This window comes from Venturia canescens, chromosome 7 (genome assembly GCF_019457755.1).
Source record: "Venturia canescens isolate UGA chromosome 7, ASM1945775v1, whole genome shotgun sequence".
Taxonomy (NCBI): Eukaryota; Metazoa; Arthropoda; class Insecta; order Hymenoptera; family Ichneumonidae; genus Venturia; species Venturia canescens.
In genome coordinates, this window is record NC_057427.1 from 15,263,184 (window position 1) to 15,275,805 (window position 12,622).

Genomic DNA, 12,622 nt, shown 5'->3' on the forward strand with positions numbered 1-12,622 from the left:
AAAACGTTGAAATTAGAAACTTACACATTGCTTCCTCATTATTTCATCTCGCTGACATAGCTTTCCCCTCCCCTCCCCCCCGCTCCCTCATTTTCTCTGTCTGAACGAGCAGGTAATTCGATTTTAGCGTGCTCTTGAAGAAAGCTTTGTGAGCACAAAAAGTAATGAGAAGTCAAATTTGTCATTTTTATGGTTTCTCCGTTTAACTCAAATCGATCTGATTCATTCAAAGGCGGTTCAAGCGCAGATTATAACGGTTCAAGGTTTTCCGTAAAAAGAGAAACCTTTCGACTCGTTACTCCGTTAACCGTGGCTCAATGAATTTCTTCGAGATTGCGATCTTGTATCAATTTCTGTATTCTCGTCGCCTCCTCAATTTTCTTATTAAAATTAGTCTTCGAAATTAACACGGAGAAATTGTGAACTTTTGATTATTCTCATTGCGCATTGTGACCAGTTTTTCAATTCTGAAAAATCATATCATTTTTATAAATAAATAAATATATTTCGTTAACGAAAAAAAGGTAAATTTTCTCCACTCTGTATTCCTAGATCGTCGGGTCTCGTACAGCATACCATCAGATTGGCGAGCATTGTGGTACAGTAATCTCGATGAACTACAAAGGGTCAACGAGGCGAATGACAATAATACGGTTTCGAACGTTACGGTGCAATTGGGAGGTACGGCTTTTCTTCACTGCAAAGTTCGCAATTTGGCGGAAAGAACCATCTCCGACGCTGAGGTGAGTTGACGTTTCTTCACCTTTTTTTTTCTTATCAATTTTGAGCGACAGACGGAAATCATGTGCTTATGGTTCAATGGGATATGATTGAAAAGCCATTAAGATATTCCTTTCACGAACCCGAATATTCTACAAATAACTGATTTTTAATTACAGTAAAGTAAAAGTGCATGCGAATAGATTGGATAAATTTCAGGTCAGGTTATCGAACATTTAATAAAGAAATTAAAACTTCAAAAATCGTAAAATTTATACGACAGCTAAATAATTCTAAATTCCTGATACAAACTGTCTCACAGATAGAAAAATATGTAAGGAATCCGCATAGCGATGATAAAAATAAAGGGTTACCCGAGTGCTTAAAAGATATTAAAAGGATGTATGTAAAAAATATCGACGTGTCAAACTTTCCATGAATTTGAAATATTTAATAGAGTTGATCACGTTGCATCGATTAAAAAAAAAAAAGGTACTTAGCCGATGGTTAAAAAGAAATATTTAAGAATTAAAGCCGCATTTAACTCTGTGTCATTTATACCGGAAGTTGACAAAATCGAACTAAAATGATAAAAAAGTATATGAATCGTTGTCAACGCACGGCCAAAAAAAATTTTTAGAAACTTCAAACTTTTATCGATTTTTTCACGCAAAAAAAACCCACTGTTTCCGATGTCGTTGTGGAGATATTTGGGGTTATATATTAAACGGGGTTATATTAAACATGTAATTTGATTGGCTCGCTTGTGCTTGACCACAGTTATCAAATTGGATATTAATTTTATTGAAAATTGTAAATTATGATTCAAAATGACATAGTTTTTTTTTATTAAAAATTATAAAATGCAAACAGAAATGATTCGCCATTGACATTTTAACATAATACATAACCTTAAAAAATAAATAGATATACTGCGAAATTGACCTTATGCACATTCTTAACGATAGAAGTTGGAAAAATGGCAGAAGCAGAAGCTTTTCCTAAATATGCGACTTCTCGGAGGTTAGGAATCAGTCCAAATTTCGAGTACCCCAATTTGAGGCACTAAAAAATACGGTCATGCGAAAGGAGCACCTTAATTATATTTGAAATTAATTTTATAGAAAAATTCTTCGAATAAGCCGTGGATTGGATACGAAAAAAGTGTTATTTGGAAGAGTAAACTTCACGAACGGAAATACGTCGACGCACACAGACGAGCCCCGTAATAAGTAAATATTTAACAAAATAATTAATCAAGATTTTTCTCCCCGAACTCCTGAGCCGGTTAATCCTCGCGGTCAAAAAAAAAATATATACATAAATGTACATCACTCGAAAGTTTCGAAAAAGTTTCTCGTTGCCAGACACATGCCCGCCATTGTTCGTGAAAGAGTTTTTTCGGTCATCCCTAAGACTTTTGTAACTCAAAACTTTTTCTCCGTATCTCAGTTTTCTTTCTTGTCTCGGCGGTCTATCTTTTCTCAGGAGACTTCGAACATCAACGAAATCCCGTTGACGTTGAACCGCGACAAAAATACAGGAACACGCGTATTGATATACGATACACGGACACTTCTAATAACGTTAAGTTACATGGAAAATCGATATGAAATAAGAGATCAAACAATATGTTTTTTCATCGGACACTTTTATATAATATTTCATTTCATCTTCTTTTCAATGAAGCAAACTTATAGCCCGAATTATATAGATGGTCAAACGACATTGCTTTTTCGCGATTCTGATTGGTTCGCTTAAGAGTATGGATCAGTCGACTAACCTCACTTGGAATTTGCGAAATCAAAATTCTTAGACACAGTTTGATCGATTAAAAAAAGGCTCTGTCAGCCTACGCAGAACGATGGCAAAAATCGACTGACAGAGCCTTTTTTTAAGGAAGTTGAGGCCGTACAGCCATTTTTTTACCCAAAAGTGATGACCTGTACCTTTCAAAAGTTAGGCCAGTTTACAGTTTGGCAATGTTGCATACACTTTAAAGAAAAGTTGGGGAAAAAAAGACGAAAAACTGGTGAAAGCTCAGTCGAAAACACGAACAGTGACGATCCTAGCCTCAAAAAACTGCACGGGAAACAGATTATTATTAATATAATCTCAGCAAATCTCCTAATAAATCTGAAAAAAATTGACATTATTCGGCAAGCCTTGCTCATGTTGCCCAAAAAATTTCATATTTTTAGCATCATTTTTAACGGAGCATATCACTGAATATGTCTTGACTTCCATAAGATTACATGTTATTTGGCCCAAATTGTTATTGATTTTTCTCAGCAACGACGCTCCTAAACTGTCTGAAAATTTAACTGATTTTTTTTTACACTTCACTTTATAAGATGCAATCGGTTTAAAAGCGGTGACATCATTTTCATTTTAATGCCTCAACTTCCTTAATCGGTCAAACTGTGTTAAAGAATTTCGATTTCGAAATTTGCAACTATCTCTCTCGCACTCATGGTTGCGATATACCGACTGATCCATCCTCATAACGTTCTCTCTGCTCTCCAATGTCGCAATAACAGCGAGCGTTCGTGTGTTCATGACATTAAGGAGGTTGAATCACGAAATAAAAATAATAAGAATTGGCTGAAAAAAAAAATTATGTTCACGAATAATAGCGAAAGACTTGTGCAAAATTTCAGACGTTTTGATCTCGTAGTTTTTCGGTAATAAATTATTGAAATTTCGCTTTTACGCATTAGCGCTTAGGCAATCGCAATACGATCACTCATATTTCAAGAGAATGGAATGAAAAAATAATAAGATGTTCGTGCAAAATTTAACATGTAGGAAGAATGCACTTTTAAAAATGATTTGATGCTAGATTTATCTTCCCCCACCTCATAGTTATTAAGGAAACTCTCGATAAAATTCGAAACTCAATGCCCGCGCGGGAATTTGAATTAGTAATGTGTGCATGTGAGAGCAAAAGAGCATGTGTGAGCTCGAAACTCTCGGTTGAAGCCGACGTGAGCCGAATTAACTCGAATGACCAAAATCTCTCAATTTCTCGCGAAAATGAATTTTGACGTTGCCGCGTTTCGACAAGTCATATAAACGAATTTAAATATGTTCGCGAAGTATGCAGAACATTGGCGTTTACAAGTCAAAACATTTATAGATCTAAACAGTTGGTAATAAGCTTGGACTAGCGCGCATAAGCATGCCCGTTTCCCTCTCGCCACCTGCCCCGCAAATTCGTGATCCGCCTTCCTTAAAGAGGGGAAAACGGTAGCGAAGACAAATAATTCTCAATGAATTTCACTTTGAAGCAAATTTAAGGTATTACTACTGGATGGATAGCCCAGCCGATAAATTGTACCTCATCGGAATTTCCGTACTTCGTGATGCAATAAAAATCTGAAAAAATTCAGCAACATTTGGAAAGTTATGAACTACAATTGTCAATAATAATATTACCCAAAAGTTATTAATAAATTGTTTAAATAAATAATTTTTTAACAATTTTACAGTAAACTTTTGTTTTTTTTTTTTACGAATCGAATGTGCACATTTTTCTGAATGCTCATGATTTTTTTCAGAATTTTCGTGGATTTTTGAAATTCCTTTTTTTAAATTTTTTAAGTGGCTCTATATTTGTACATTTTTGATTCAGTAACCTTGAGACTTTTCAAAACTGATGGTAAATATGTCTTCTAAAACATATCCAAAATTCAAATTTTTTAAAATTTTTTTCAAAATTTTTTCAAAAAATTTTATAAATCAACGAAAATTCTGAAAAAATTCATGAGAATTCGGAAAAATACACACATTTGATGCGTAAAAAAAAACAATAGGTCACAGCAAAATTATTGAATAATTAATTGTTTAAACAATTTGTTATTAACTTTTGGGCAATATTATTATTGATAATTGTTGCTCATAGCTTTCCAAATGTTGATGAATTATTTCAGATTTTTATTGCATCACGAAGTACGGAAATTCCAATCAGATATAATTTTTGGTCGAGCTATCCATCCAGTTATGCCTTAATCAAAAGTTGATCAAGTCATTGATAATATTTATAGTAATTAATACTTTGAGGTAGATTTTTTTTCAAATTTGTCCAATTCAATCAAAAAGTACAACAATGCGGTTATTGCTGTTGCTTAATATATTCGTTATTGAGTTGAATATCAACTTGTGACTTCTTCCGAAGAACTTTTCGTCGAACAAAAGAAGCGTAACGTATCCCTGCAAAGTGAAGACGATTTCAGCGATTCGTACAATTAGTCGGCGTTAGATAATCCTCGTTTATAATAAATAGAGTATCACAATAATAAAGCACATACCCTGCTCAACTGGCCCGTTATACATTTGAAAATGCATGTATCTCTCAAAGTCTAGACTCGTTACATAATGTAGCATTGTACTCGTTTCCTTTGAGTTTTTTGGAAATGTGTCCGGAGACAAATAAGTACGACGGAGCGAAATGAGAAACGTGCATTCGACACTGATTGTCTTGAAATTCTCCGTGATCCTCTTCCGTCTCAACTTCTTATTACGTCATATCCTTAGTAACGATTGCTGAAGGAACAAAAGGCTGTGTACAGCACATGCTCGTCGGATTCCAAAAGCTTCATTTTATTGGAGAAACGACGAGTTCGCCTACGTGTAAACGGATTTCAAAAGTATTTCGAACCTTTCTAATTCACTTTGTGAGCTTCCACGCCGCTTCATTTTTTCGATTCGCTCCTTTTGAATCTACTTTTAGGCTTGCGTCTTCTATTTATTCAAATTTCTGTGTATATGCAGAAAAAACTCAACTTCGTCGATATTTCGGTCACTTTTCTGTGAGCATGAAAAAACATTTTCGAGTTACCAAATTCAGAATACAGTATACAATGCGCAAGAGCTCGAAGTTCGTCTAAACTGCTTGGGATTTTCCGCACGATATTTCAATGAATTTTTCTGCGAAGTGTGTTTTGGAACGATGCGGAATGATACGTTTGCCGAGGAGCGATAAATGTTTCTTCGTACAATTTCTTCCGTTGACGTATTCCTTGATTATCCATTCGCATATTTCCAAGAAGAAACATTTTACCTCTAAAATAACCTGGATATTTAATGAAAAAAACTACTTCTGAAGAGCCTCAACATTTTATGCTCCACGTAATTGGCAAAAAAAAAACTATCTCAAGACTCAATCATACGAATCTGCGGAGAGCTCGACTTCTCGGATCGATGTTAAATATACAAGTCCAATCTTTGGTTGCTTACTGGCACGAAGCTCTTTTGGAAAGAACCTCGCGAAAGTAGCGCTATTTATTTGCAAAAAAAAGGAAACAAACTCTCCTGAAGATCTCGATATCTTGATTAACTTTTGCCACTGACGGATGTACAAATTCGCAAACTTTTCCGACAACTCGAACCTCCCAACGAAACTTTATTATGCTTTTTGACCTTTAAATTCAACGATCTTTTTACTGCTCCACTTAATCATCCATCTGTCATTTAACGTTCCGTGAAAAAATGCGATGAAAACAAGCTGTCACGCTGTAAATGCCCGCTCGTCACTTATTTCTGTATTTTTACATTAATAATGGCCCGAAATGAGGTCAAAATAATAAAGATTTCTTCAACTTTGCCGACCATCTTTGTTCACGAATTCTAAGAAACGTCACTGTAGTTCACGAATTAATTACGAATGGAGTTTGCCGGAAAATTCTAGTGCTCCAGCAAAAAAATATCGAGTATTATCCTTTGTGTGTGTGTGTGTTTTTTTTTTTTTTTACTTTGGAAATTATTTCGGACGACTCTTTATTCAAATGTGAAACGTTCCTGTTTCTAGCGAGAAATTGAATAATTACGTTTCATTGTCTCTTTTCACATATTCTTCGGCATTATAAATTGTACATCAAGGTTCCTTCGTATTCAACACAAATGAGAAACGAATAATGGGCTGACGGATGTGAATAAATGCACGGTTGCTATAGCATTAGCATTGAATATCTAAAAAGGTGCAAATTTAAAGGAACGAGGATGATTCGATAAGAGGAAATGCGGTCAATTAGATTTGGCGGGTCACATAGAAGGTTACGGATTCGATCCCCGTCCGCGATAAAAAAGTGGACATTTAATCATTAAAATTTCGCGAAGTTCGACAGTTTTTGCGAATTCGCGATGGGGAGTTATCGACGTAACTGAAATGTTGAAAAGGCAGCAAAAAATGATGAACCGCGCTCGAAGAAATGGTGGCAAGTTCAAACTGGTGAGTATACGTGCACAGAAATGAGCTTCCTAACTAGAGGAAGGGGCGAAAGGTGGTATAGAAATGATGAGAGAATTCAGCACATAACCAAAAGTTTTTTGTAGCAACGTGAAGGATTTCGGTCGTTTAAAACTTATATAACTGTGGCGCGCAGTGTGAGTGTGCGTGTGCGTGTGTGTGTGTGTGTGCGTGCGCGCGCGCGCCACCCAGGAAGGTGGCATAGCGAGAAATAAATGTAATGTAAAATGCGATACGTGGTACCTGAACCGAGGAAGCGATGGAACGGTGCGTCGAGGTGCCCGGGGATGAGAGATCGAATTACGGTCCGTAGCTTCAATCTCTCGAAATGTAATTATTTTCGTATGCGCGTTGCGTCTAGAAAGGGCGTGGTGCGAGAATTGAAAGCACAACTTTTCTCACTCTAATACGTAGCGCGTATTCGCGAGCAACGCCACCAATAGCGGCGTCACTTTTTCTCCCGGGATTCGAAAACCCACCGAAATATATGTATGTCTATATACCGGTACGTGTATACGTGTGACCCCTTTGGAACGATCCATTTCATTCTCTCACTCCACCTTCCTCACACAGAACTATATTCCCGCTTATTCTGCAGGTATTATATACGTACAGGCGTCGGCACCTATATATAACTATATGTATATAATAATACATAGGCGTCGTCATCGAAATCATATAGGTATGTATGTGCGAAGCGTATGGCCAAAATGGCGTAACCTCACATAAATTAACTCGTTCAATCGCTCCACCTACGCCCTTTTTCTTTCCTCAAAATTGATATATAGGGCGTGTATTCTCCACTCGAGTACTACCTACTCCTGGAAAACCTATTCCTGCATAGGACGCCCCAACCGTCGTCATTCTCCTGGCCCATAAATACGTACTCATCTGTATCTACGTGCAGAGCCTCGTGTGCGCGTGCACATGCATCACACACGCGATACTTCTTTATCCATATCCACTCAAATGAAAAACTATAAAGCTCTCCGAATGTTTTATTTTGTTTTATTTATTCATGCTTTATCTCTTTTTCTGACTGGTTCGTCTTCCACCCAGATATCCTGGATACGTCGACGCGATTGGCACGTACTGACGAGCTCGTTGTTAACGTACACGAACGACGGCAGATTTCAAGCTCTCCATCCGGAAGGCTCCGACGACTGGACACTCCAGATCAAGTATGTTCAAGAGAGAGACAACGGCACCTACGAATGTCAGGTGAGCTCGACACTCGTTTCATTCCCATTCGAGCATATCTTTCTTTTCAGCTCCGTCGCAACGTAACAATCGATTTTCGCTTTTGCGTTATTACTTTCGAATATGACGACGCTTGTTCTTGCTCACGCAGAGACAAGCACGTGGCGATACTGCTCACGTGATTTTATTTAACGACGCGAACGTAAATCTAAAGCGTGAAAGCTTTTTCGGGTTTATCATCTCTCCGTTGTTACAGAAATGAAGTCGACGACTTTCACTTCAAATAAAAGCGCGCTAAGAATTTTCATGCGATTCTGTCAATATGCTAGTAAGCTTAACGAAATGTATTGTTTAATGCGCAATGTGTACATTGGTATACTTATACAAATTACAATTATTTACCTAAATACAATCGTTAGCTCGTATGAGAGAGTTGGATAAAAAGGGAAATTGTCACAACCGACCACATCCCAAAGACGGTTGTGACAGTACCTGGAGCCGGTAATGACACGTTAAAAAAACACTCGGATATCGTTTGAAATCGCTTTATTTGCAAGCAGTATGTAACGTAATACAACATAACGCAATAACATTTTTTGGAAAACAATTAGAACTTTGCAACAACAGAAATAAAATCTGAGAACGTTTCGACTAATTTTCATTTCATTGTAGCTTCGGTACATGCAAAAAATTCACCTTCAAAGATATGCTACAAAATCAGCGATCTGGGTCGTTGATATAGCTTACGCCACAATCTTACCCAGAAAAAATGTCACAACCATACCCAATCCACTTTTTTGCAAACGAACAAACGCCATGTCAATAAAAAACAATCTGTCGACAACGTAAGCACTGCTATTTAACTACTAATGTTTGATTTATTTCGAAGAAAAAACCGTCTTTTCTCTATCGGTATATTTGGGTCAGTAATTATTAAAAGAAATCGAACAAAAATACTTTTCTCTATGAAAAATCAATGTGAGCCTCTACTGGCGTGAACGGCGCGCAGCGGTTGACACTTTACTGACGAATTCGGAGGTGCAAGAGCAGCTCCTTTGTCTCCTTGCACATTCCCGCTATCGACCGCTTTCAACCGTTCGTTTTTGCGGAAAAAGCTATGAAAATTTTTTTTAAATTCGCACCACCCAATAGCTTTGTTTAGCTGGGTTTCTGTATTCCAGCTTCTGAAAGTAACAAAAAATTGTTACTTTCCGGATGGTGTGTCCGGGCTGATTGAGAAATTTTTGACTTACTTAGCGAATTTCGCGCAGTTGTTCTACCGATCGTTTGGCTGTCACCCGAAATAGATATTTAAGGGAGCCTGAATTAAATTTATGGAAGTTCACCGGGTCGTACACTCCGGCGCACTTCCGTTAATGAAATTACGTTACACTTGTAACAGCAACCTCACAAAATTCTCGTAAAAACAGATATTTTGCACAAGGAGAAAAATCGAGCTATCATGGTACCGCTGCGCCGAGTAAATTGAATCACGAAAACTGAAGCGATACACCAAAATTGAATGATGCATGCAGCAATGCATACAAAACCAAAGTCGGGCGTAATTACGAAAGTTGGAAATTCGATCAACGTTAAATGAATTACGATCATTATTCACTAGATCATTTTTCCATCCACGTTAAAAATGCCCGAAACTCCCATTATATCAAGCTCGTGTAATCGCATGCTGAAATTAACGCTGAATTCATATATTCCAATTATAATATTATTAATGAGTATAATATTGCACATTGTTATCAGCTCTGTAATCCACTAATTCTTTGAAAGATTAGAATCCGAACATTAAATTTTGTCTTTTAAAGCTGTTTCGCAACGTGTCTTCTCCAATCCTCTCTGCTCCACGCGTGAATATTTTGTAATCGTGTATGCAAAAGCATTTCCAAGCTGACGTGCTGGGATCCGAGTAGTGAAAAAAGTCGTGTTTTTTTTCGATGTCGATGTTGCACTGTTAATGAATTCCCATTAACATAATACGTGCGTATATAAAGAGGTTCAGTTCCGTTCTATTTGAGCGAATTGAATGCCAAGAGGCGAGATATTCCGGCTAATGTTTTTATTACCAACTGCGTGAATGAGCCAAACTAGCGGAATAGTTGTTAGTCGTTGGCTCCTCTTAATGTGGGAGGTTGTACGCATTTTCACTTTTGTTTACACAAACCGTCGGAATATTTTCGCGTGCGTTAGAGGAAACGAGCTCTTGTTTTTTTGTGCCCATTGTCTAATCATCCTCGACGTTTTTTCGTTGTCGCTTTTTTTTCCTTTTTTGATAAGAAATCGCGTGTATTTGTGTGAGCGTGGAGTCTCGCTGTACAGAGCGAGCTTCCGGTTATTCCGCACACGTTTATATTTTTCTTTACGCGTATTTACCGAGTCAGCGTCATTAGTGACTGTCGACTGGCAACAATCGTTTCCGGAATTTCGAATTCGAAGATATATTTGTCGTCTTGCATGGGAGCGTCGACAATTCAGGATTCATTAGAGGACGCATCTGTGTTTGATATCACAAAAAACAGGCACAATACACGCCCGCATCAGCGTTACCGAAGACGGAAATATTTATTTACGGATTTCCGATAATAACGAAGCCACGCGCACGCGCGCCGGGTACCTTAATCACTTCATTTCGTGCTTCCTTTTTCCGACAGAAGAGTTGTAATTTCCGATCGGAGGAGCAAATTTGATACGTGTTTTCTAATTGTCGAGGCGCACAAACGCCGTTGAGATTTCGAAGTATACGCTACCCTCGGAATTTCCGCTGAAGGATATTCTGGCGAACGATGGGGGAAAAAAAACTGGGAAAATAAACTTAGATTGTGGCTAAAAGCTTGATGAAAATATGTCGTAAAAACAGCGAATGCTCGAGAGAAGTTTTCGCAGTGAAAATTTCAAGTAAGACAGCTTGTTTCCAGCGTAAGGATGTTCCAGTCGAGGAAAAAAGAAGTTAAAAAAACAGTGATAAAAAATTATGCCCGTTAAGCCCTGCAAACAAGATACGCCGCGCTCCAAACTGCACAGCTTTTCTTGCCTGCCAAGCTTTCTACGTCCTACTCCTCCTTGCAATAACGTATTAAATTCTTTTTTTTACCCTTTTTTCAAGAATAGCTCCCGAGTATAAAGTTGGGTTTACGAAGTGGGATCCGACCCCCCCCCCCCCCCTCCCCCCGCCGCCTGCTGCAGTACATAGATATTACTCACAAAAAGCGTCACATGCACGCACAAAAATGTCGCCTTGAATTCTGGCCCTTCCTCTTTCTCTTTCCTCTTATTCTCTCTCTTTTTCCCCGCTTCCGTTCACTCGCACTATCTTTTTTCCTCCTCGGTTCAACTCCAAACTCCGAAATGGACTTCCTTCCTAGTCAGAAAAAAAATGGCACTGTTTCCAAACTGTATGTCCGGCGCGCCAGTCACGGCTAAAGCTTGACGTCCACCTCTCCCTCGTAGAAGTTTCTCGAGCTGACAGCAAAACACTCCTGCTATATTGCATATTTACGTCAAGTTGCTATCGCTCTGGAGTTACGAAAAACAACGTTATTGACTTCGAACGAGCGTCAATTGTCGCGGTAGCAGACTGAGGGACAAACCGTTGCAATTTTATGCTCGCGATCATCGATTTTTCAAAGGTGCAGTCTAATTTCCTTCTTAGTTTCAATACGTGCCGAACGAATGAGAAGCATATTTCTGAGTTGTCATTTTTTCTTTGTCCTTTCTTGTGTATTTTCGTCGAAATTTCAAATACACAATGATTAATTGTAAGCAAAGGTATTCGTCAATTTTCCCTGAGAGGTAATGTTCCAATGGAGAATAATCTTGACGCGAACGATCTCAAAATTCATTAACCAACGAACGCAATATTCATTCACAAACGACGCAAATCCCTATTAATGTGTCGGACGAATTATTTAATAGACGACTCTATCAACAATGAATCGTTAGGAGGAAAATATTGGAATGGAACATAAGTAATGTGACACGAAAATGATAGGTTCCTGGGTGGGTTATAGCGAAGGGTACGTAATTTGGAAAGCAAGCATCCTCGAATCCCTGTCAAAATGAAGGACGAACATGCACTATCTTCGTTGCGAAGCTAGAAGCTTACGCAGAATTAGGGAACGAGTGAGAGATTATCGTATTATTCGTTCTTAGCCTAAAAGCTGAGTGGAATATCAATCTGGGAAAAACTGTCGGAAAAGGAATAACTGAGTATACATGCGATATAAAAAGATGAACAAACAGTGTGATGAATCGAAACTCGTGAAATGTTTGGCAAATACTGCGTCGCTTTATTCGGCCCTTCAATTCACGTTCTCTAACGTTTCTTCCAGTCTCTGTCCGTCACTCTCGGTGTCCATCATTTATACAATATACATTTAACGTATCGCGGGGTCTACGAGCATTCACGAATATCCGGTGTGTTTGTACGAGCTTAGAAACATG

General features: G+C 38.0%; 1 protein-coding gene across 1 annotated transcript in view; it reads left to right on the plus strand.

Moving 5' to 3' along the window:
- Positions 1-12,622, plus strand: part of dpr12 (defective proboscis extension response 12) — a 127,516-nt gene that overhangs the window by 75,106 nt on the left and 39,788 nt on the right. The window contains exons 3-4 of the mRNA XM_043424010.1: positions 553-743; positions 8,027-8,188. Coding sequence (XP_043279945.1) covers positions 553-743; positions 8,027-8,188 — 353 coding nt within the window. The remainder of the gene's footprint in view (positions 1-552; positions 744-8,026; positions 8,189-12,622) is intronic.